This window comes from Chanos chanos, chromosome 13, assembly GCF_902362185.1.
Source record: "Chanos chanos chromosome 13, fChaCha1.1, whole genome shotgun sequence".
In the NCBI taxonomy this organism is placed as follows: Eukaryota; Metazoa; Chordata; class Actinopteri; order Gonorynchiformes; family Chanidae; genus Chanos; species Chanos chanos.
The window spans coordinates 23,049,694-23,074,400 of NC_044507.1; the positions used below are offsets into that span (position 1 = coordinate 23,049,694).

General features: G+C 44.4%; 1 protein-coding gene, 1 long non-coding RNA gene and 1 other non-coding gene across 3 annotated transcripts; 1 reads left to right on the forward strand and 2 right to left on the reverse strand.

Annotated features, from left to right (window-relative positions):
* Window positions 1-2,739: 2,739 nt before the first annotated feature.
* On the reverse strand, window positions 2,740-3,625 carry LOC115826999 (uncharacterized). Its single transcript, XR_004025801.1, has 3 exons — window positions 3,586-3,625; window positions 3,078-3,118; window positions 2,740-2,871 (listed from the first exon to the last, which is right to left on the reverse strand). It is a non-coding gene; the product is annotated as an uncharacterized LOC115826999 (long non-coding RNA).
* On the reverse strand, window positions 3,238-3,326 carry LOC115827126 (small nucleolar RNA SNORD88). The gene has a single exon (XR_004025869.1). It is a non-coding gene; the product is annotated as a small nucleolar RNA SNORD88 (small nucleolar RNA).
* Window positions 3,626-4,970: 1,345 nt separating the features above from the next.
* On the forward strand, window positions 4,971-17,137 carry LOC115826518 (protein kinase C and casein kinase substrate in neurons 2 protein). The gene is made up of 10 exons (XM_030790385.1): window positions 4,971-5,046; window positions 11,730-11,797; window positions 13,766-13,922; window positions 14,132-14,367; window positions 14,559-14,714; window positions 14,843-15,018; window positions 15,190-15,310; window positions 15,572-15,672; window positions 16,018-16,097; window positions 17,028-17,137. The coding sequence occupies exons 2-10, from the start codon at window positions 11,738-11,740 to the stop codon at window positions 17,135-17,137; spliced, it is 1,197 nt and encodes a 398-aa protein (XP_030646245.1). The 5' UTR covers window positions 4,971-5,046; window positions 11,730-11,737.
* The last annotated feature ends 7,570 nt before the right edge of the window (window positions 17,138-24,707 follow it).

Here is a 24,707-nt window from a genome sequence, read left to right on the forward strand (position 1 = left end):
CAGTTTCTGCAGTTCGATGCAGGTCTGTGGGTTTTGTGTGTACAGTGAGGTGTCAGAAGAGTGTGTCTAAACCAAGCAGGTTCCTCTTCCTCATCCCTTTCACTCACTCACTCTGATCAATGAAAAAGGGCTCCTGCATTCTGCTACTCTTCCCCTTCATAATTCAGTCCTGTTTGATTTATTTATTTTCATATTCGTGTTTGTCTTTTTGCCTCTCACTTGTTTTTCATCTAAAATCTCAGAGTCCAGACCCTATACTCCTTTAAGCTGTGTCTCATTTTTTTTTTTTTCTGTGTTCTTGTTCCCTAAAAGGCATATGAGCCCTCCGTTTCCTGTTTCTGTCTCGTTTTATTTGAAAGGGAATGAACAGAGCTCCACTTCCATACATGAGCCACACCTTGACATGTGCAAAAGACAAAAACATCTTAGATGCGCACTTGTCCTGCTCAGACTGTGCAATGCTGTGAAAGTTATTGATAACAGTAAGGACGATGACATGAATAATTATCCTAAACATGGATTGGAATGCTCAGAAAAGAATTCCAAGCTCCACAGAATCTCTGTCTTCCAAATAATGTTTAACATGAAAAAAGGTAAAATTTGTTTGTTATTACACCAAAATGCTTTCTACACATCCTGTCCCAGTCTCTGCTGTTGGCTGTGTTACAGTCTGGTTAATGTGAAATTTATCTCCACTGTACAGCCCTATAGAACCATATGAACCAGTGGCTGTGTCTAGACCAGGAAGGCTTGTCTTTCCATCTCATCCATAACTGTCACACTGCCACGCCCATGTCAGCCCCTCCCCTCACCGACCCCAGGCACATGCCACGCCCATCTCAGCTCCTCCCCTCACCGACCCCAGGCACATGCCACGCCCATGTCAGCTCCTCCCCTCACCGACCCCAGGCACATGCCACGCCCATCACAGCTCCTCCCCTCACCAACCCCAGGCACACGCCACGCCCATGTCAGCTCCTCCCCTCACCGACCCCAGGCACACTGCCACGCCCATGTCAGCCCCTCCCCTCACCGACCCCAGGCACACGCCACGCCCATGTCAGCTCCTCCCCTCACCAACCCCAGGCACACGCCACGCCCATCTCAGCTCCTCCCCTCACCGACCCCAGGCACACGCCACGCCCATGTCAGCTCCTCCCCTCACCAACCCGAGGCACATGCCACGCCCATGTCAGCTCCTCCCCTCACCGACCCCAAGCACATGCCACGCCCACCTCAGCTCCTCCCCTCACCGACCCCAGGCACACGCCACGCCCATGTCAGCTCCTCCCCTCACCGACCCCAGGCACACGCCACGCCCACCTCAGCTCCTCCCCTCACCGACCCCGAGGCACATGCCACGCCCATGTCAGCTCCTCCCCTCATAGACCCCAGGCACACGCCACGCCCACCTCAGCTCCTCCCCTCACCAAACCGAGGCACACGCCACGCCCATCTCAGCTCCTCCCCTCACCGACCCGAGGCACACAGTGACCACATGCAGAGCCAAGAGCTAAGGCAAAAGGCCAGAGGAAGAGGTGATAGAGGGGTTTTTTGGCTGGTGAGAGAGAGGAGAGGGTTTTTTTTGGCTGGAGAGAGAGAGGAGAGGGTTTTTTTGGCTGGAGAGAGAGAGGACAGGGGTTTTTTGGCTGGTGAGAGAGAGGACAGGGGGTTTTTTTTTTGGCTGGGGTGTGCAGAAAGCATTGTTTTGTTTCCTTTAAGAGAATCTTTAGAATTCAGAAACAAATTATCTATGAAAAAGAAATTATTTACAGACTCTAAATGTATATGTTATATGCATATACACATTCATATACACACATATATATGAATTACAGATGTTTTAAGATATGATAAAAAATGACTAGTTATAATAAAGATGCAGGATGGACTTTATGATTGTTTCCTGACTTATTGTGTTGTTCATGAATTATTGACCTTAGAGCAAAGCTGTATTAATGCAATTTTAAGCGTTTGACAAGAAATGAAACCCTGAGCCGGACACAAGGCTGGTCTGATTGGACCCAGGTCTCTGTACTCTGCTCTCTCTGGGTTAAACCACAGTTTCAGAGCCTCTGTGTGCTCATCTAACCCAAACATTTGGTTATGATAATATGGGCTTCCATGAACTACTCTCCTCACTACCGTGCCCTGTGTCAAACACAGGGAATGCCATTAGATTTACACTGTGACACTGACTGTGTCAAACACAGGGAATGCCATTAGATTTACACTGTGACACTGACTCTGTGTCAAACACAGGGAATGCCATTAGATTTACACTGACGCTGACTCTGGGTACAAACCAGCTGAGATGGCACCACCTCAGTGACCCAGTGTGTGCTGTACTCTGCAAGCCAAAGCCTACAGGAGTCTGGAAATAGAACGACGAGAGTGCCAAGTGCTTCTCCTTCCCATTTCATTACTGGAAATGTGACATCAGCGTGACGGGCTTGCAGTTTAAAAATAAGGATGAGGCTCAAAAGGCCAACAGGTTTAACAGTACAACTCTGATAAAGCATGTACATTTCTACATGGTTCTGTTTCATTGGCATGTGTGTATACCACAAAATGAACGTAAACAGCCAAATAATGACATTGCAGTGTAAACCTGTGAGATAATTAGACTATTCCACATGGAATGAAATAATGAGAACACACAAATAATTAACACACTTTATTGGTTGAAATCAATCTAAATTACACAGTAAAAAAAAAAATACTCATTTGCACAAAAAGTCTAACAGAACGTTACAATGCTATTAACCACAAAAACCTCAAAGATGATATGGCCTTAACATTTCTGCTCAGGAACTCCAAACACCAGACCCACCGTCATTCCGCAACCCGCCAAGACCATGTCCTTCAGTGCTGTCAAAGAGAGAGAACTTGGTCAGTGCGAGTCGCCTCATCTCGCTACAGTCTGTCCGATTTGCTACACTAGCCCCATTACTCAGGCTGCGACACGCAGCGATGCACTTCGTCGTTCACAGAAACTCAGAGCCCAGTGCAAAGCATCACGGGTGACTATTGAATTCATTCATTACACATCTACACGTGTAGCCTGCCCTACTCACCTCGCAATCAGTTCTGTAGTTTTGCTTCGGGGATAATGATTCTGAAACAGAAGAGACTTGCATGTTAGTACACAGAAATAATGAAATAATGAGAATTTTTAACCCTGGGCACAGCGGACTGCATGAGCTCGCCGCGATAACCGCCAGGTTTGTATCATGGAGTCTCTTCAGGTTCTGCCATGTCAAGAGCAGAACAGCACATTCGTCGCCACAGTCACTCAGAGCCCAGTGCGAACATCATCAGAGACAGGAGAGAGAACACGACTACTCATTTCACAAAATATGCTCTTATCTAGCCGATGATGAGGTTAAACTGCAACAAAATTCAACTAACGTTTTTTTAAAACTTCGGTAAACCGGGCTGCTATCCACGTGGTTCACATAGCTGGGGAATGACTATATTGTGTGCCGATAGAACATTTAAACGTATATTCTCTGTTCTTTTATGAGAGCAATATTATTCAGGTGAGACCTGAACTCAAAAGTTACCAAGTAACAGCTCACCTACCAGAGTTTCTTTCATGAGGGCTGCTCTCCATATCGACTCCACATTGGCAAAGGCTGAGCACCATCAAAATGGCTGTCTTTATATGCCCCCTCTTTGCAATGGCCCCTTAGCTGTCCACAATAATTGCCTTTTTAAAATACGTTTGCTGATTACACTACACAGGTTTTCCCGCGCCATTCAGTTCGAAACGAATGGATTGTTTGTTTTTAAATAATTGATTTTAAAATATTTGAATGAATTACACAAATAAATCTCATCCCCAACATGCTATCTATCTTTCTATCTGTCTATCTATCTATCTATCTATCTATCTATCTATCTGTCTATCTATCTATCTATCTATCTATCTATCTATCTATCTATCTATCTGTCTATCTATCTATCTATCTATCTATCTATCTATCTATCTATCTATCTATCTGTCTGTCTGTCTATCTGGATTATAACTTCTCTGAGTGCACTACAAACATAGTGTTGTATAAGTGGCACTTAGAGAATATAAAGGGGTGTTAGTGGTGCTGGTCGTTTATAGTGTAGCTCTGAGTGTAACAGAGCTGCAGTTCACAGCAGTATGACTGATTCTGTTTCAGCTTACAAGTGGCAGCTCATGTTTGTCACAAAATGTACACAAGTCATGTGCAAAACGTGTATATGAGTCTATGTACATGTGTATGTATGTATGTGTGCCTGTGGGCTTAGTCTGTGTGTAAGAGAGTCTGGACTCATTTTTGGCCTTTCTCGAGAAACCCCCCAGACAGATTCCCTGTGTTGCAGCAGCTGTTATGTTTGGAGGACATCAAATATCGAAACATACAAATATCAAATATACAGCATATGTGACATGAAGTTAAATGTGTTTGGCATTGACTGTAATGCAGACTGAACACCATTCTGTGTGTGTGTGTGTGTGTGTGTGTGTGTGTGTGTGTGTGTGTGTGTGTGTGTGTGAGAGAGAGAGAGAGAGAGAGAGAGAGAGACTTGGGGCAGTGGCACAGATGAAGTTGTATGCATGACACTCATAGCTGGGGGACAGGGATAGAGGGAGACAGTGAGAGAGCGAGGGAGACAGTGAGAGAGAGGGAGACAGTGAGAGCGAGGGAGACAGTGAGAGAGAGGGAGACAGAGTGTGAGAGAGAGGGAGACAGTAAGAGAGAGGGAGAGGGAGGAGGAAAACCAATACATGACAGGAAGGAGGAGAACTTTAGTTTCCTGCAGCTGTTTTTGAGGGAGAGCGCTGAGAGCAGGAGAAAAGGGGGGGAGAACGCCACCTCACCAAACACTGACACTGGACCAAAGAAACAGGCAAAGGGAGACTGGAAGTGAGTAAAACGGCACGATAGAAGTTGCAAGAAAAAGGAGGTCAAATCAACAAACACAGCAAGTGAAAGTGATTCGTTTCTAAGAGCGCAGGGAGCTGGATTGATTTTACTGAAGTAAACCTGCAGACAGAAAATTGAAGAGGTAAAGTTTTTTTTTTTTTTTCATTTTTAGTTCTTTTCTCTTCACTTTGGACTTAATTTACGCTGTCATTTGCCGTACTCACAATCCTGTATGAACTATTTTGGTTGTATGAGCTAGACGTTACTATATATTTCCTGAGTGTGTGGGTGTGCGTGTTGAGTTATGCATGACAGTGGAATTGGGGACATGGGGAGGAGAGAGAACGGGAGCCAGCATGGGTGAGGGGTGCGGTGAGGGGTGCGGTGAGGGGTGCGTGGGTCTTTAAGGGGGGGGGGGGGGGGGGTGATAGAGAGAAAGTCACAAATCTCAAGCTCTGTCCCATTAAAATTTTGTGAGACTAATAGTACTCCAAAAACAACATTTTAAAGGTATTTGTTTATTCATTTGTTTGTTTGTTTACCTTAGAATTCTCCTCTTGAAATGTATTCTCTTTTGCTTTGTTCAAATAGACCTTTCTATTTTTCTAACAGCATGCATATAAAGTTTACTAGCCGTTTAGTAAAAAATAGCAAACTCTAGAATACAATCACTTAAATATGTTTGTCAAATGAACATGGATAAAAACCTGTTTTGATCAGTAATGCTCCTACACTTTTAAATAAACTGAAAAGATAAAAACATATGAAGTGGTGACAGGTGTCAAGTTAATATTTTGTCCTGACACGTGGAGTAGTGCATTTTGCCCCGAAGGTGCAGTTTATTTAAATGATGTTTTTATTACTCAGTCAATTCTTTCATCTCTTTAATCTACTAAAGAAGAAACTCTCTAAGACCCAACTTTCACCAGTCATTTCACTTTAGTGTAAATCTATCCCTGAAAACACCATTTCAAAACCTCACACCCAGTGCATGGCGAAGAGGCAAAACCATCAGCTTTTTGGGGAGCTATGAATTAGTATTCTGTGACCAAAATTCAGTCCAGCTTTTGGGAAGTTAAAGGTTAGTAATTCTGTGACTGAAAGTGTGTCCACTTTTCTTGTGTTTACAAGACCACTGTATTGTTCACAGGATGTTCTCTGAATGTTACATGCAAACCAAGCCCTTGCAATGTCACTGTCCTAATGCTTAACATTAAGGTTACGAGAAACAGCCCAGAGGTTAGGGTTTGGGCTAGGTTTAGGGCTCTGGTGAGGGGCTCTGACAGCGACAGTTAGCCCCTTGCCGAATGAATGAGTGGAGAATTTGCACACATGAGGTCCCCGCTGTGGGGCAGGGTGGACAGACAGCAGGAAATTGAGAGGGTAGGAGGAGCAGTGTTAGCTGACATTCTCCACAGATTCCCTAAAGTTGGACAATTCAGTCTGCAGGGAGACAGATAGAGGGGGAGAAAGGAAGTGAGGTCAAAGGTCAACCACAAGACGATTCATTACATCCGTAACCCCTGAGGAGGGAGGAACAAAGCAGAGCGTGTAGCTGGGATTGTGTGAGTGTGTGTGTGTGTGTGTGTGTGTGGGTGTGTGTGGGTGTGTGTGCACGCACGCACGCTTGTGTGTGTGTGTGTGTGTGTGTGTGTGTGTGAGTGTGTGTGTGTGTGTGTGCACGCATGCAAGCTTGTATGTGTGTGTGAGTGTGTGTGTGTACGCACGCAAGCTTGTGTGTGTGTGTGTGTGTGGTGTGAGTGTGTGTGTGTGTGTGTGTATGTGTGGGTGTGTGTGAGTGTGTGTGCACGCACGCAAGCTTGTGTGTGTGTGTGTGTGTGTGTGAGTGTGTGTGTGTGTGTATGTATGTGTGGGTGTGTGTGAGTGTGTGTGCACACACGCAAGCTTGTGTGTGTGTGTGTGTGTGTGTGTGTGTGTGTGTGTGTGTTTGTGTGTGTGTGTAAAATAAATGGAGAGAGATGAGAAAGATCTGTATTTTAATTCCCTGTCGTATCTGCTTTGTCCTTTTTCTCTCTCTCTACTGCTGTCTTTGTCCTCGTCTTGTGACAGAATGTGGTTTATTGCATTTACAGAAAAGCATGCCTCAGGACAGGCTGAGCAGATCAAACATCTACATCTGCGTCACCATGTGACCATGTGTCTCTGTGTTTGTGTTTTCTCATGGTACAGAGATACAGAGAAAGACAGACACACACACAGAGAGAGAGAGAGAGAGAGAGAGAGAGAGAGAAAGAGAGAGTAATAGAGGGAAGTGGGGAAGTTAATGAACTTTCACCCCTATTTATTTTGGGATGGCTCAAGTTTCAAGGCCAGGAATTCTGGGTGAGGGCATTCTGGCTTCAGTGGCAGATTCACGCCCTGGAATGCCAGCCTGCGTGATTTATAAAACTGTATCAGCTACACTTCACCAGCATTACATATTACACACATTACACACATAACACACATTCAGTGCCTGTCTGTCTCCTCTGAACCCCAGTCTAACTCTCACGTAATCTCCGCTTCTCCAAACTATGCTGAGCTAATTAGGGTGTTTTCCGTCTTCTTGAACTACTGCCTGCATAACACACTGCCGCACTATAAACTGTTTTTACTTTGAAGGCTGCTCCATAAACTGTTTTAAAGAGACTAAGTCTGGTGAAAACACACTTTGTTCTCATGTTTGCATTTCTGTGTGATTCAGCTGCAGCACTTTGGGCCTCAGCTGCCTGCACTGTAAGTGACGTCAGAATGACCCTGATATGTGTGTCCCCGTTACCTCAGACAGCCACAAAAACACCGCCCCCTGTCTGTGTGTCCCCGTTACCTCAGACAGCCACAAAAACACCGCCCCCTGTCTGTGTCTCCCCGTTACCTCAGACAGCCACAAAAACACCGTTCCCCTGTCTGTGTCTCCCCGTTACCTCAGACAGCCACAAAAACACCGCCCCCTGTCTGTGTCTCCCCGTTACCTCAGACAGCCACAAAAACACCGTTCCCCTGTCTGTGTCTCCCCGTTACCTCAGACAGCCACAAAAACACCGCCCCCTGTCTGTGTCTCCCCGTTACCTCAGACAGCCACAAAAACACCGCCCCCTGTCTGTGTCTCCCCGTTACCTCAGACAGCCACAAAAACACCGTTCCCTGTCTGTGTCTCCCCGTTACCTCAGACAGCCACAAAAACACCGTTCCCTGTCTGTGTGTCCCCGTTACCTCAGACAGCCACAAAAACACCGTTCCCCTGTCTGTGTCTCCCCGTTACCTCAGACAGCCACAAAAACACCGCCCCCTGTCTGTGTCTCCCCGTTACCTCAGACAGCCACAAAAACACTGCCCCCTGTCTGTGTGTCCCCGTTACCTCAGACAGCCACAAAAACACCGCCCCCTGTCTGTGTCTCCCCGTTACCTCAGACAGCCACAAAAACACCGCCCCCTGTCTGTGTGTCCCCGTTACCTCAGACAGCCACAAAAACACCGCCCCATGTCTGTGTCTCCCCGTTACCTCAGACAGCCACAAAAACACCGTTCTCCTGTCTGTGTCTCCCCGTTACCTCAGACAGCCACAAAAACACCGCCCCCTGTCTGTGTCTCCCTGTTACCTCAGACAGCCACAAAAACACCGTTCCCCTGTCTGTGTCTCCCCGTTACCTCAGACAGCCACAAAAACACCGTTCCCCTGTCTGTGTGTCCCCGTTACCTCAGACAGCCACAAAAACACCGCCCCATGTCTGTGTCTCCCCGTTACCTCAGACAGCCACAAAAACACCGTTCCCCTGTCTGTGTCTCCCCGTTACCTCAGACAGCCACAAAAACACTGTTCCCCTGTCTGTGTCTCCCCGTTACCTCAGACAGCCACAAAAACACCGCCCCCTGTCTGTGTCTCCCCGTTACCTCAGACAGCCACAAAAACACCGCCCCCTGTCTGTGTCTCCCCGTTACCTCAGACAGCCACAAAAACACCGCCCCCTGTCTGTGTCTCCCCGTTACCTCAGACAGCCACAAAAACACCGTTCCCCTGTCTGTGTCTCCCCGTTACCTCAGACAGCCACAAAAACACCGCCCCCTGTCTGTGTCTCCCCGTTACCTCAGACAGCCACAAAAGCACCGTTCCCCTGTCTGTGTGTCCCCGTTACCTCAGACAGCCACAAAAACACCGCCCCATGTCTGTGTCTCCCCGTTACCTCAGACAGCCACAAAAACACCGTTCCCCTGTCTGTGTGTCCCCGTTACCTCAGACAGCCACAAAAACACCGCCCCATGTCTGTGTCTCCCCGTTACCTCAGACAGCCACAAAAACACCGTTCCCCTGTCTGTGTCTCCCCGTTACCTCAGACAGCCACAAAAACACCGTTCCCCTGTCTGTGTCTCCCCGTTACCTCAGACAGCCACAAAAACACCGCCCCCTGTCTGTGTGTCCCCGTTACCTCAGACAGCCACAAAAACACCGCCCCATGTCTGTGTCTCCCCGTTACCTCAGACAGCCACAAAAACACCGCCCCATGTCTGTGTCTCCCCGTTACCTCAGACAGCCACAAAAACACCGTTCCCCTGTCTGTGTCTCCCCGTTACCTCAGACAGCCACAAAAACACCGCCCCCTGTCTGTGTCTCCCTGTTACCTCAGACAGCCACAAAAACACCGTTCCCCTGTCTGTGTCTCCCCGTTACCTCAGACAGCCACAAAAACACCGTTCCCCTGTCTGTGTGTCCCCGTTACCTCAGACAGCCACAAAAACACCGCCCCATGTCTGTGTCTCCCCGTTACCTCAGACAGCCACAAAAACACCGTTCCCCTGTCTGTGTCTCCCCGTTACCTCAGACAGCCACAAAAACACCGTTCCCCTGTCTGTGTGTCCCCGTTACCTCAGACAGCCACAAAAACACCGCCCCATGTCTGTGTCTCCCCGTTACCTCAGACAGCCACAAAAACACCGTTCCCCTGTCTGTGTCTCCCCGTTACCTCAGACAGCCACAAAAACACCGTTCCCCTGTCTGTGTCTCCCCGTTACCTCAGACAGCCACAAAAACACCGTTCCCCTGTCTGTGTCTCCCCGTTACCTCAGACAGCCACAAAAACACCGTTCCCTGTCTGTGTCTCCCCGTTACCTCAGACAGCCACAAAAACACCGCCCCCTGTCTGTGTCTCCCCGTTACCTCAGACAGCCACAAAAACACCGTTCCCCTGTCTGTGTCTCCCCGTTACCTCAGACAGCCACAAAAACACCGTTCCCTCTCTGTGTCTCCCCGTTACCTCAGACAGCCACAAAAACACCGCCCCCTGTCTGTGTCTCCCCGTTACCTCAGACAGCCACAAAAACACCGTTCCCTGTCTGTGTCTCCCCGTTACCTCAGACAGCCACAAAAACACCGTTCCCTCTCTGTGTCTCCCCGTTACCTCAGACAGCCACAAAAACACCGTTCCCTGTCTGTGTCTCCCCGTTACCTCAGACAGCCACAAAAACACCGTTCCCTCTCTGTGTCTCCCCGTTACCTCAGACAGCCACAAAAACACCGTTCCCTCTCTGTGTCTCCCCGTTACCTCAGACAGCCACAAAAACACCGCCCCCTGTCTGTGTCTCCCCGTTACCTCAGACAGCCACAAAAACACCGTTCCCTGTCTGTGGCTCCCCGTTACCTCAGACAGCCACAAAAACACCGTTCCCCTGTCTGTGTCTCCCCGTTACCTCAGACAGCCACAAAAACACCGTTCCCCTGTCTGTGTCTCCCCGTTACCTCAGACAGCCACAAAAACACCGCCCCATGTCTGTGTCTCCCCGTTACCTCAGACAGCCACAAAAACACCGTTCCCTGTCTGTGTCTCCCCGTTACCTCAGACAGCCACAAAAACACCGCCCCCTGTCTGTGTCTCCCCGTTACCTCAGACAGCCACAAAAGCACCGTTCCCTGTCTGTGTCTCCCCGTTACCTCAGACAGCCACAAAAACACCGCCCCCTGTCTGTGTCTCCCTGTTACCTCAGACAGCCACAAAAACACCGTTCCCCTGTCTGTGTCTCCCCGTTACCTCAGACAGCCACAAAAACACCGCCCCCTGTCCGTGTGTCCCCGTTACCTCAGACAGCCACAAAAACACCGCCCCCTGTCTGTGTGTCCCCGTTACCTCAGACAGCCACAAAAACACCGTTCCCTGTCTGTGTGTCCCCGTTACCTCAGACAGCCACGAAAACGCCGCCCCCTGTCTGTGTCTCCCCGTTACCTCAGACAGCCACAAAAACACCGTTCCCTGTCTGTGTGTCCCCGTTACCTCAGACAGCCACAAAAACACCGTTCCCTGTCTGTGTGTCCCCGTTACCTCAGACAGCCACAAAAACACCGCCCCCTGTCTGTGTGTCCCCGTTACCTCAGACACCCACAAAAACACCGTTCCCTGTCTGTGTGTCCCCGTTACCTCAGACAGCCACAAAAACACCGTTCCCTGTCTGTGTGTCCCCGTTACCTCAGACAGCCACAAAAACACCGTTCCCTGTCTGTGTGTCCCTGTTACCTCAGACAGCCACAAAAACACCGCCCCTTGTCTGTGTCTCCCCGTTACCTCTGTATCTAAAGACTCAGTGCTGCCTCTCAAATTCTCCTCTGGGCTCTCTCTGTGGTCTTTCACGTACTTTATCGCCAGGCAGTCTTACCTTTAAACACACACACCAGATCTAAATCAGACTGTTACCATCCAACTTCATTTGTAGTTTCCATTCTCTGGAGGTCTTGACTGATCTGATGTAAAATGGCTAAAGTATTCCTAGGTCTACACTTCCCATAATGCAGTGCAGCTGGACAGTACACCTCTGATTATAAATGTCTCTCTTTGTTTTTAGTGGTCACAATGTCCTCCCTCCAGATGGAGAATGGTCCAGAGGACGCCAACAACCAGAGCTTCTGGATGGTGAGTCTGAGAGGAGAGGAGAGGAGAGGAGAGGAGAAGAGGAGAGGAGAGGCAACACACTAAATCCCTGTCATTTACCTCAGTAACATTCACTGTGAAGAACTCAGTAGTGAGAATGTGATTAATGTGATTAATGTGATTAGTGTGACTCAACACATTCATCATTTATCATTCATCATTATTTGTCATATTTCATCAAAATCTTGTTGAGTTCTTGAGTTTTCCTTTTCATTACGTATTCAATGCTGCTTCCCAGAGTCTGAATCTGAGATGTATCCTCATTCCAACCTTTCCCTTAGCCTCTCTCTCTCTCTCTCTCTCTCTCTCTCTCTCTCTCTCTTTCTCTCTCTCTTTATGCCGCTGATCTTCTGAGTTAAAAAAAAAAACCAGTAGGGCTGGAATGATGGTGTGCTCTGGTTTTGCTGTAAAACAGCACCGTCCTAGTGGAAAAGCGCTACTAGTGAACAGTTTATAGGCTGTGAGAAGTCTTTAGGCCACTGCGTAAGCTCCAGGTTGAATTTTGTAGCCGTAAAATTCTGTGTAGTTTTCCAGAGTGGTGTAACACATATGGTATGTTCTCTGAATGTTATTTCCAAAACATTGCCATTTATTTCATTTCATTGAGCCTTTTTCTGGAGCATTACTGCAGTATCACTGAAAAATTATCCAACCAACGTCTCAGGAATCTTCTCCGCTAATGGAAAGTAAAAAAGAATGATGATATTTTGTTATTTTATTGAAGGTGACACTAACAGACTCTTCTCTTGGCAGACTTTGGTTCGTTCTCAGACCACGTATGAGGTTGCTGTTTGGAGATCTCAGTCTATTATATATTCTTGTACACACTTGGCTTCTAATCTGTTTCACAGTAAATTCAGTTGGTTATATTGTTTGCGGAGGAGCAGCCAGGTTAGCTGATCACTTTGTGTTAGGCCGTCATTTTTTTTTTTTTTGGATAGCTAGGTTGCTTTCATTGGCCCTGGCTGGTCCTCTGTAATTGGTTGTTGGGTTTCCAGAGCCCGGCATTTTGGTCTGTTGTATTTGTTTAAGCAGCCATGATTGGTTAGCTCCTGCAATTCTCAATGTATGGAGACATGTTCTGTTTGGCCTTAGTGCTGTGATTGGATAGATTAGGGATAGAGGTGTTTGTCTTCATCTCTGTGATTGGTTGGCTGTTGTTCTGTTGCACTGGCCTTGGCCAAGGCAAAGATTCCTCAGCTGTTTTCACTTTCTTCTCAGAAAAGAGAAAAGAGCAGGGGCAGACCACGGCAGACAGAAACAGAGCGGGGAGAGTAGCAGGAGAGAAATCCTAACTCAGAAAAGGTAGAAATGAGATGCCACATGAATGAAGAGGAAGGAAGGGAGAAATAGAGAGAGAAGTGAAGAAGGACAGATTGGCTGATAAACTGTTGAAGAGGGCTGAGGGGTGTAAGGGAAACAGAGGAGCGTGTTCCCAGACTCCACATCAAAAACAACAACACGCCCACTCTGCAAATGTCGTTACACTCTCCTTCCTCTGCTCTTTCGCTTTTTATTTCTCTTCCTCTTCTTTTTCCCAATCCATCCATTTTTACTGTTTGACTGGAATAAAAGCTTTTCAGACTCCCACAGTGGAATGCCTTCATGTCACCGGTGTTGTAAGGGAAAAAGAAAGTTTTTTGAGCTTGTTTAATTTTTTCCATATCACATGACCTTGTGTGTTTTATATTAGAAATAAAATTCATGCCAGTGCAGTGACACCCTGAATCCAGCAGACTGCAGCAGGCATAATCTAGGCCAAAGACGCCAACAGCACACATTTACCTTCAGCTCTGCGTGAAAGCAGCACGTTTGTCTGAACTCACAGATAAAGAGAGAATGTTCTCATCCAGTCCTTCTTGCCCCCTTTTTTCCTGTCTTCTCCATCATATCATCTCTGTCTCTCTCTCTCTTTCTCTCTCTCTCTCTCTCTGTCTCTTTCTATCTCAGCCAGGGAACTACCAGCGCACGGTGAAGAGGACCGAGGATGCATTCCAGGCCTGTAATGACATAGTGGCCTGTTTCCAGGAGAGAGCCAGGGTGGAGAGACAGTATGCCCAGCAGCTCAGTGAATGGAGCAACAAATGGAAGCCCCTAGTGGACGCCAGTAAGTACTGCACCCTCTGTCAGCCCTTGGGTTTTTAATATTTCTGATTTTCTTTTTTGAATCCCGAGGTAAAATGCACAAACAATACACATACACATAGTCTCCTCAATGAAACCTCCGGTCAGTCCAGTGCTGATGGTTTTGTTACAGTGAATTTAAGCTGGATGTGCATATTTCGACGGTGTTTTTGGTCGGTTTCTCTCTCTCAGGTCCACTGTACGGTTCCCTCCTGCGGGCGTGGCAGTGTTTTCTCTCTTCCGCTGAACGACTCTCTGCTTTACACTCTTCAATCTGTCGCTCGCTCGTGTCAGAGGACGGCGACCGCATCCGGACCTGGCAGAAGGAGACTTTCCATAAGAAGATCTTTGGAGGGTTCAGGGAGTCCCAGGACTTTGAGACTGGCTTTGCACGGGCTCAGAAACCGTGGGCCAAGAAACTGAAGAAGGTCAGTAGCGAGAGGGGGCGTGGCCTCTCAGGCATGAACAGGCTTACGTGTTAGTGCCCGCTGAGTGCATCAAACGCACAGCAGCGTTGGGTGTGTCAAACCCTGGATACTGCTTTTCTGTGGCAATTGTCCCTTCTTATCAAAGTGATGATGTTGTCAGATCTAACGACATAACTGTGGTTGTGTGACAGCTAGAGAAAGCCAGATGTGCATTTCATAAAGCCAGTCGTAAGGAGCATTCAGCACGGGAGCGAGAGGCCCACGCACAGGGGAACCCAGACATCGCCATCGAAAAGCAGAGGAAGATACAGGAGGAGAGAGAGCTGGCGCAGCAGGAGACAGAGAAAGTGAGTGAGAGACTCACTTTTTTGTGGGGGAAAGTTAGAGGGAGACGCTGATTTTGAAATGAACAGGCATGCGTGAACCTATCACAAACAGAGCATGTGTGAGGTATGTTGGTATTGTGTGTTGTCAGATGCAAGGCCGGTATGAGAAGGTTCTGGAAGAAGTGACACGCTACGCCCCACGTTACATGGAAGAGATGGAATCCATTTTTGACCAATCACAGGAGGAGGAGAGGAAGAGAATTAGCTTTCTCAAACAGGCCTTTCTGTCCATTCACAGACATTTGGATGTCACAAATAACGAGAGGTGTGTGTGTGTGTGTGTGTGTGTGTGAGTGTGTGTGTGTGTGTGTGTGTTTTTCTGCAATATTCATACTTCATATGTCTAAGCACTCTCCCTATCTCTTCTCTCTCTCTCTATCCGTCTGTGTCCCTGTCTCTCTCTGCCTCTCTCTCTCCCTTTCTCTCTCTGTGTCAGTGTGAAGGCAGTGTATAATGAACTCCATAACACACTGATGGCCATTAATGAACAGGAAGATTTGCGCTGGTGGAAGAACACTCATGGGCCTGGCATGCCTACTGACTGGCCTCAGTTTCAGGTACCACACACACACACACACACACACACACACACACACACAGGTATTAAGACTGGCAGGTGTGTGTGCACACTTACATGTACACACACTTACATGTACACTGATTCTCACACACATACGCACACGCACACACTGTGCAGTTTGGTGAGCGGAAGTCTGTATAGTATAAAAGGGGACAGAGGCTGTTGGTCCTCATGCATTTGTATTGTAATATACTGTGCTCACATACACTCACCAATAATCTCTCTCTCGCTCTCTCAGGAATGGTCACCCGAGAAGAAATATAAAAAGGGAAAGAAGGGGGTGGATCAGAAGGGGGTGGAGCAGAAGGGGGTGGAGCAAAAGGTAGCGGTAGAGAGAGTGTGAGTATTTTTGTCTGGCTTTGCCAAGCAATTGCAATGTGTAACAGTGCATAACAGAGTGTAACACGTAGCGTATCAGTGTATCAATGTGTAATGGCATGTAACAGTATGTAGCAATGTGTGTCGGTGTGTAACTCTGCGTATCAGTGTGTGTCAATGTGTAGCAGCGTGTAACACAGTATAGCACTGTGTAGCAGTGTGTACACCTAACCGTAAACCTTATTAGAATACTTTAGGACATTACTATGGTGATGCTGAGTTGTGCTTGGTCTTCATCTCAGAGGCAGAATAGTGTCTCTCTCACACATTACACACCCCCCCCCCCCCCCCCCCCCCCCCCTACAGAGTCATGATTGGTGGAGTGAGAGTCAGAGCTCTGTATGACTATGCTGGACAAGAGACTGATGAGCTGTCCTTCAAAGCAGGTAAACTGTGTGTGTGTGTGTGTGTGTGTGATTAATCACACGTTTAAAATACTGCCATTTACTTGTATTTTGGAGGGGGGGGGGGGGTAAAACAACTCCATGTGCGATGTTGGAGTAAAGAAATGCATGACAAACTGCTTAGAGGAATCAGAGGGTTTTTTCATTTTGATGATTTCTGAATTAGAGTCAGAATCTCTAAATTTGCTGAGTAAAAAAGTTTCAGGGAGTGCTCAGCAGAACATCCACAATGAATCACAGACTTAATTAACAGACAACCACATAAAAAAAAAAAAGTTACAAAGCAACGTCTGCTACAAAGTGAATGTAAATAGCTTTGCCCGAAGATGGTACTTCAGACTTGTTGTGCTTCGGAGAAAAGACAGTTCATCACTTCAGTATGTGCACACAACTTTGGCTTTATCTAAATTTCCACTCGGAAGCTTTTTAAAAGGAAATGTGCCGTTCTGTGCAGATTTACTAGCGAATGAGAGGCGCTCATTAGTATTTTGAAAGTAACATGACTTGTAACGTTAGATCAGTGAGGCTTCTGCAGCAGCTAAATACTACAGTGGAACTTGCAGCAAAGCTTCAGTCAACCGATTTTTAACTTAAGAATCGGGCCATCGACCGGTTCATGGTACATTTATACCAATCCAGGGGTCAGCGCATCAATGTAGTCACATCTTTAACGTTAAAACCGATTTCCGATGTGTATCGGTGACCCTAATACATATATACATATATATATATATATATATATATATATATATATATATATATATATATATATCATGTGTGTGTGTTTGTTTGTGTGTGAGAGCCACTGATAAATACTTCCATGGTGTGTGTGTATGTGTGTGTGGTGTGTGGTGTGTGTGTGTGTGTGTGTGTGTGTGTGTGGTGTGTGTGTGTGCGTGCGTGCGCGATCAGGTGAGGAGTTTCTGAAGATTGAGGATGAGGATGAGCAGGGCTGGTGCAGAGGGATGAAGGACGGGGGTAGAGAAGGTTTGTATCCTGCCAACTACGTGGAGACGGTTTAGGATGTGATGAAGACATGGACAACATATGAAAGTGAACTGAGGCCTGGTCTCAGACCAGGGGTGTCCAGATGCTTGCCTGTTTTTCTATGCATCACTGCCACTTGTGTATCAACATTGCTTTATTTTTATATCAGCTGTCTCTTTATTAGGCTGGCTCAGAGATGGGAGGTGAGACTGTTTGCTAAAACATGTGTGGTTTGAAGTTATAATGCATCATAGCTTGTGATAAGCATGTATAACCTTCTCATAATGTTTTAGAATAAATGAAAGGAGCATGACATCTCTTTAATGGCTATTTATTTCTCTCTCTTTTCTCTTTCTCACACTGACAAAATATTAGTCTGAGTTTGTTGTCATATACCTGCTTAGAACAAGGCTGTGACTGTATTATGACTGCCTAAAGTCAAGCATTACTCGAGTGCCTCGAACAGGGATGAGGGTGCGTGTTTGTATTTAGAAAAAAAGGCACTTTCTGAAGAGTTTTTATTCAAACTTTTTCTAAAATTCCTTTTTGTATATGTCATACATATCATTGAATGTTTGGTTGTCAATTTTGGATGTGAGAATTTGATGTAAATGTGTAGTACTGATGTTTAGTGTGAATGTTGAATGGTGAGTGTTCAGTCTGAGTGTTGAATGGTGAGTGTTTAGTATGAGTGTTTAGTCTGAATGCTGAACAATGAGTGTTTAGTATGAGTGTTTAGTGTGAATGTTCATTGGTGAGTGTTTCGTATGAGTGTTTAGTGTGAATGTTCATTGGTGAGTGTTTAGTATGAAGGTTTAGTGTGAATGTTGAATGGTGAGTGTTTAGTATGAGTGTTTAGTGTGAATGTTGAATGTTGAGTGTTCAGTATGTGTGTTAGGTGTGAATGTTGAATGATGAGTGTTTAGTATGAGTGTTTAGTGTGAATGTTCATTGGTGAGTGTTTCGTATGAGTGTTTAGTGTGAATGTTGAGTGTTCAGTATGTGTGTTAGGTGTGAATGTTGAATGATGAGTGTTTAGTATGAGTGTTTAGTGTGAATGTTGAATGTTGAGTGTTCAGTATGTGTGTTAGGTGTGAATGTTGAATGATGAGTGTTTAGTATGAGTGTTTAGTGTGAATGTTGAGTGTTCAGTATGTGTGTTAGGTGTGAATGTTGAATGATGAGTGTTCAGTATGAATGTTTGATTTGAATGTTGAATGGCGAGTGTTCAGTATGTGTGTTACGTGTGAATGTTGAATAGTGAGTGTGCAGAATCTGTGTTAGTTGTGAATGTTAAATGGTGAGTGTTTAGTATGAGAGTTTATTGTGAATGTTGAATGGCGAGTGTTCAGTATGTGTGTTAGGTGTGAATGTTGAATGATGAGTGTTTAGTATGAGTGTTCAGTGTGAATGTTGAATAGTGAGTGTGCAGTATCGAGTGGGACTATGTGGATGTGAAAGTGTCGCTCTGACAGAGGCCATTTGGAATGAAGGAATGATTTCTTAAATTATACATCAATGAGATATTTTATTATATTTTGTGATCATAAGAGCTTGGTACAGATGCATGACACAGCATATCTATTCTACTTCACTTAAATGTCCAGAAGGTAATGTATTTGATTCCAAAGAAGTAAAAATCTTGCTTTCCTTTGCAGTGGATGGTCTTATCTCTGTTTTGGAGACTAGCGGTACACTGTGCTTTGAATTATTAATTTCATTGTGCTATAATATTAGTACTCAGACCTTTAATTTATGTTATCATGTAGAATTTCAGTTAAAGCCAAAATCAAAGTACCATAACTTTACTCAGAGTACCATAACTTAACTCAGAGTACCATAACTTTACTCAGAGTACCATAACTTAACTCAGATTACTATAACTTTATTCAGTGTACCATAACTTTAGCCAGAGTACCATAACCTAATTCAGAATACTATAACTTTATTCAGAGTACCATAACTTTACTCAGAGTACCATAACTTAACTCAGAATACTATAACTTTATTCAGAGTACCATAGCTTTAGTCAAAGTACCATAACTTAACTCAGAGTACAATAACTTTAGTCAAAGTACCATAACTTTACTCAGAGTACCATAACTTAACTCAGAATACCATAACTTTAGTCAAAGTACCATAACTTTACTCAGAATACCATAACTTAACTCAGAATACCATAACTTTATTCAGAGTACCATAATTTTACTGCCTCTTTTTTTAGAAATCTGTCAGTTGCTATTTTTTTTCCAGTGAGTGGGATTAAAATAAGTAAGATTTTGCTCTCTCTTTTTTTTTTTTTAACAAAAACTGTGTGTGTGTGTTTATGTGTGTTTAGGCCTGAGAGTGTCTGTGTGTTTCTATGACTGTCAGATCTGTGAATCTGTTATTCTGAGCATTGGCACAGGAACCGGGTGGGACGGGTTGGACGTGCCCCTCCCAGTATTGGAAACAGTTGCATTTGCCCCACCCAAAAATTATATCGCAGGGGAGATGAAACTGTAAGTTTGAAACCGGGGGGTTGCGCGTTTTGCCAGCAAATCAGACAACCTTCCCATCTCATGCTATGTTTGAATATTCACCAATCACCAGCTTCACTGGCTTCACCTTTCACCTCGTCGGAGCGTCTGACTGGTAGAGCGAGGTTAGCTTTCACTAGCTTTGAACTTGAGGTGGGTAATGACTGAACTTTGAACTTGAGGTGAGTAATGACTGAACTTTGAACTTGAGGTGGGTAATGACTCAACTTTGGACGAGGTGGAAAAAACGTTTGAACCTGGCCGAATGCATGTGGCAAGATGGCGCGCTAAGCAGTCACATGTCAAGTTTGTTCTGCAAGCCAAGTCCCAAATTACAGATAGAGTAACATGTTCTCCAAACTTTTACCTCAAATTTGTCAGCTACTTGGATAAAATGTTGTGCGAAGAGACAAAAGAGTAAACTCATGTTACACAGCCAGTACCCGAGACTGAAGTGAGTCTTTAAACAGCTGCTAACAAGGCTGACGCCAACCAGAGATCACAACTACAATGAAGATAGAAGCTGAGCCCCCCATCAAATGAAGTTATATTGGCCAAAAAAAAAAACAGAAGGGAACACTGAAACCACCTAAACTAACAGAAACTGCACCAAATTCGGAAGTTTTAGCAGCTATCCAGAATCTCGCTGTGCTAATGTAGGACTTTGGAACCCAGCTGAAACAGAACAACACCATGATAGCAAGCGTCACCACGGCAGTTTAGTTTAATGCTGCTGAAATCACAGAATCACAGAGGGAAAGGAAAGGAAAGGAAGAATGAATAGCTGAAAAGAAAAGTTTGGGAACGAGGAAAGGAAAATGTAGAACTCAAAGGAAAAACACTAGACCTGGAAAGATACCAAAGGAGATAGAATCTCTGTCTAAATGGGCTTCCCGAAAAAGAAGGCGAAACTATACAATAGGTGGTGGGCCAGACTGGTCACCTAAAATGGATATCATTCTGGATACGGTACACACGCTGGGTAAACCCACGAAAGGCCGGCATCCTCAGACTACACTGCAGTTTGCTACAAGAAGCCATCGTGACAGGCTATGGAAGCAGGTGAAACATTCCCAGGTGTGCACGGAGCTGGGCATACGTTTCAAAGATAATTTAACAGGGAAGACAGGGAGGCTCGCAATGTGCTATGGCCTAAGATTGAGAGAGCCAGGCAGCAGGGCATGAAGGCATTCTTTAGAGGGCCCTTTGGCTATATCAGCGGATAGTTCATTGAGAACGACTAGACAGAGATGAACCAGTAACTTTAGCTGACAACAAAAGAAGTGCTATGAAAATGGAGAGAAATGTTCAGTAGGGACACTGAAGGGAGGTCGCCATTCTGCCTAATAACTGTTCTGGGAAACCGATGCACGTCAAGGCAGATGAAAATGGGCACTGGCTTATTGTCGTGACGGACTTTAATGACTCACAGTTCATTTCTGATTAATGTTTATGGGTACAACAGAGAGGTGTACAGAGATGTCATTATCTGTATCTGTACCTGTTCGACCAACAAAATTATCTGTCTCTGTATCCGTATTTGGACAGAAGACCGGAAGTGGGCGTGGTTTATACTGGAAGTCACGTTAAATCGGGCAAATGGTGTATTTCTAACCTAATATTCATTTTCAATGCAACTATTGTGCGTTCAAAGCATCGATCTGATTTAATATTGACATATAATTAATTACGAAGTATATTTCCACATCATCATATAGTACTTGTCATCTCTCTCTCTTTCTCTCTCTCTCTCTCTATTTCTGTTGTAAATAAAGTTTTATGAACAGTCTGAACCCCCCTACCACCTTTTAACTGGGGGACATCAAACGATCAGAAACTGAAAGAAATGTTTTATAAATTGAAAGATTCTGTTTTGCACTGGAAATAGAAAGTATTTACAGTAAAGATATATAGAAAAATAATCTTAAATTCCAATGATGCTGCGTTCACGATTCTTGATGTGTTATCGTTACTGTAGCTTGCTAGGGAAACGTGAGTTACAACAGTAATTTCAAGTTTCAAGTTTATTTCAAGTTTATTTAGAGCCTAATATCACTGTTAACAGTCTCAAAGGGCTTTACATGCCTCAGCAATCAAAATCAAAACAGGACGGCACCCCCTGACTTTATCCTCATAGCGGGCAAGAAAAAACTCCTCAAAAACCCAGAATGGGAAATGGGAAAATGGGAGAAATCTTGAGAAGGACCACAGAGAGAGGGGAGACCCCTTCTTGGCCAGACAGGTGTGCAATAGGTGCCGACCCAGCGGGCAATTACAATTTCAAGTAAATTTGCGCTGACTTGATTGGGGTGATTACAGGATATAGCAATCACTTTTCAATAATGTGTAGTAAATGAAACAACTGTCGACTGTTTTTTACGGGGAAAATAAAACTGAAAGACTACAGGTTCTAAACTTTAATTATATATGTGGCCATCCATAATGATATGAATTGATCTGAAGAAACATAATGGCTGACGCACAGACATGTCAATCATGGTTTCTGTTCCAGGATAATGACGAGCAACCTCGGGTGGAAGAAATATCCGTTTCCATGGCATTATTTGTGCTTTCCCAAATAACGGATTCAGGTATATCCCTAGTACAACAATAGACACACGAATAGAGACATGCTACAAGACATCAACCATAAAATAGAAAGGTGCAAACTGGCATACCAAAGTGAGAATCTACTAATGGGGGGAACTAAATATGGTGATTGTTGAGTGGTTGGATAGATCTCCTTCTAGATGTCATACTGACACCCCTAACATTTACATTTCATGAATTTTTGCCACACAAATGTTATACAAGATGCCTGGAGACACTATAACACTACAACATCTTTCAGTTTTCCTGGTTTCAACCAAGTGTTCTTCATAGCTCTATCACTCCATTTTAGGACCAGTGTCTGAGGTGAAGATGTCTGCAGCTCCCTTAACTGATCACTCTATTATTCATCCCAGGTTAAAGCCACATCAGCAACAATTTCATAGTAAAGCCTGCTGGAGGTTCCATTCAAACCTACTCACACATGACTCATACTGTACAAGAATTAGGTACCTCATCCATGAGACTCAGGAGATGGAAGACATTCATTCATATATACATAAATGGGAATTTATGAAATATAAAGTAAGACAGCTTTCCACATCATATAGTAAAAATCTCAAAAAGTCTCAACAGGAAACTGAACTTGAACTTATAAAGGAGTTAAATGACATGTGTAACAAATCCACACTTACAGATGATGAAAAACAAGCATTGTTGACTCTTCAAACCAAATGAGATGATATGTAGGCTGCACCAGGAAAACCAAAGGAGCATTTATTAGATCTCGTGCTAAGTGGATAGAGGAGAGTGAAAAAAAAACTGCATATTTCTGCCACTTAGGAAAAAACAGCAAAAGAATGAGATAAAATCCCTGTTGATTAACAATAATACATGCTATGATCAGAAGATGATTTTTGGAGAGATTTTTTCTTTTTACAGTTAACTTTATACATCCAGGGTTTCATCAGCTCACTTTCTGTGAAGATATTAGATGCCATATTCCCAAATAAGTGAAGTATTTAGAGACCTCTGTGATGCAGAGTTGAGCAAAGAGGAGTCAGATATAGTTGTCAACGCAAAAACAGATAAATCCCCAGGAGTTGATGGTTTAACCGCCAGCTTCTACAGACATTTCTGCAAAGATCTAAGAGAACTTTTTTTTCAATACATTTTTGGGGATTCTAGACAGCCACACCCTTTCACCGACTATGAAGCAAGGCATTATAATATTAATTCCCAAACCCGGAAAGAATACAATGATTCTTAATAATAGACATCCTATTACGCTATTAACAACTGATTATAAGCTCTGAACCTATATTTTTGCCAAACACCTCAAAACAGGACTTGAGCAATGTGTTAGTGAGACTCAGTCAGGCCTTATGGAAAACAGGCCAATGCATACTAACATACAGTTAATTCTAGATCTGATAGAGTACAGCACTATGAAAGCAGACGAGGCATTCATACTGTTTCTGGATTTTTTCAAGGCATTTGACACACTCAAGCATGAATTCCTATGTCAAGTACCTGAACTCTTTGGGTTTGGGAAAGTTTTGTTAAGACATGTTATCAGGATATTAATAGCTCTTTGTCACTGTCAGGTGGCACGACTACACGTTTTCCAATTAAAGTAGGTATAAGACAAGGATGCCCACTTAGCCCATGCTTATTTATAATGGCAGTGGAAATGTTGGCCATCTATCTGAAAAACTACACAGAATTACAGAAACTCTTTATTTTTGGATCAGACATTACAATCAGTCAACTGGAAGATGATACTATGGTCTTTTTGAAGAATAAACACCAAATCCCAATAGCCATTAAGAAGATCAATATGTTCAGCGAGAATGATCCATTTTTGGTAGGGTGCATCTACCCTTCACACTCTTTGGCTATTCCACAAAATGTAATTAAAGCAGTCAACCAAGCTAATCTCAACTTCATATGGAAAAATAAAACCTACTATATACAAAAAGGATATATAGTAAAGGATTTTAAGGATGAGGGCTTAAAAGCCATTGATTTTCACTGTCTAAATGGCACAATTAAAATAATTGGCTAAAATCTTATCTGAGGGACAGTAAAGCCCTTTGATACCCTTTGAACAACAGATATATGACTTCTACATGCAAATCATTATATTTCAGTGAATGGAAAGAAAAGAATATACGGCCCATGCTGGAGATCATGGATAGGGAAGGAAACATTCTATCTTACAATGATTTTTGTGGTGGGTATGGATTTCCACCTCCCAAAGTTCAATTTAATAACATCATAAGAGCCATTCCTAAAAGTCTGGTTGACTTACTCTCAAATCAATTGAGATATGTGCACAATCAAGCCTACCCCCTTTGTTAGTGAAAGGCATACACTTGCTCGATGTTAAAAATACCAATAATTTCTCAAGAGAGGAGGATTTCTGCAGGAGGAGGTTTACCCAATAAGATCAGAAAGGAATGCTACTCACTCCATGCTTGCTGAAAGCCAAGTGGTCTCACTTACAACTAAATATCTAAAATTTCCAATCCTG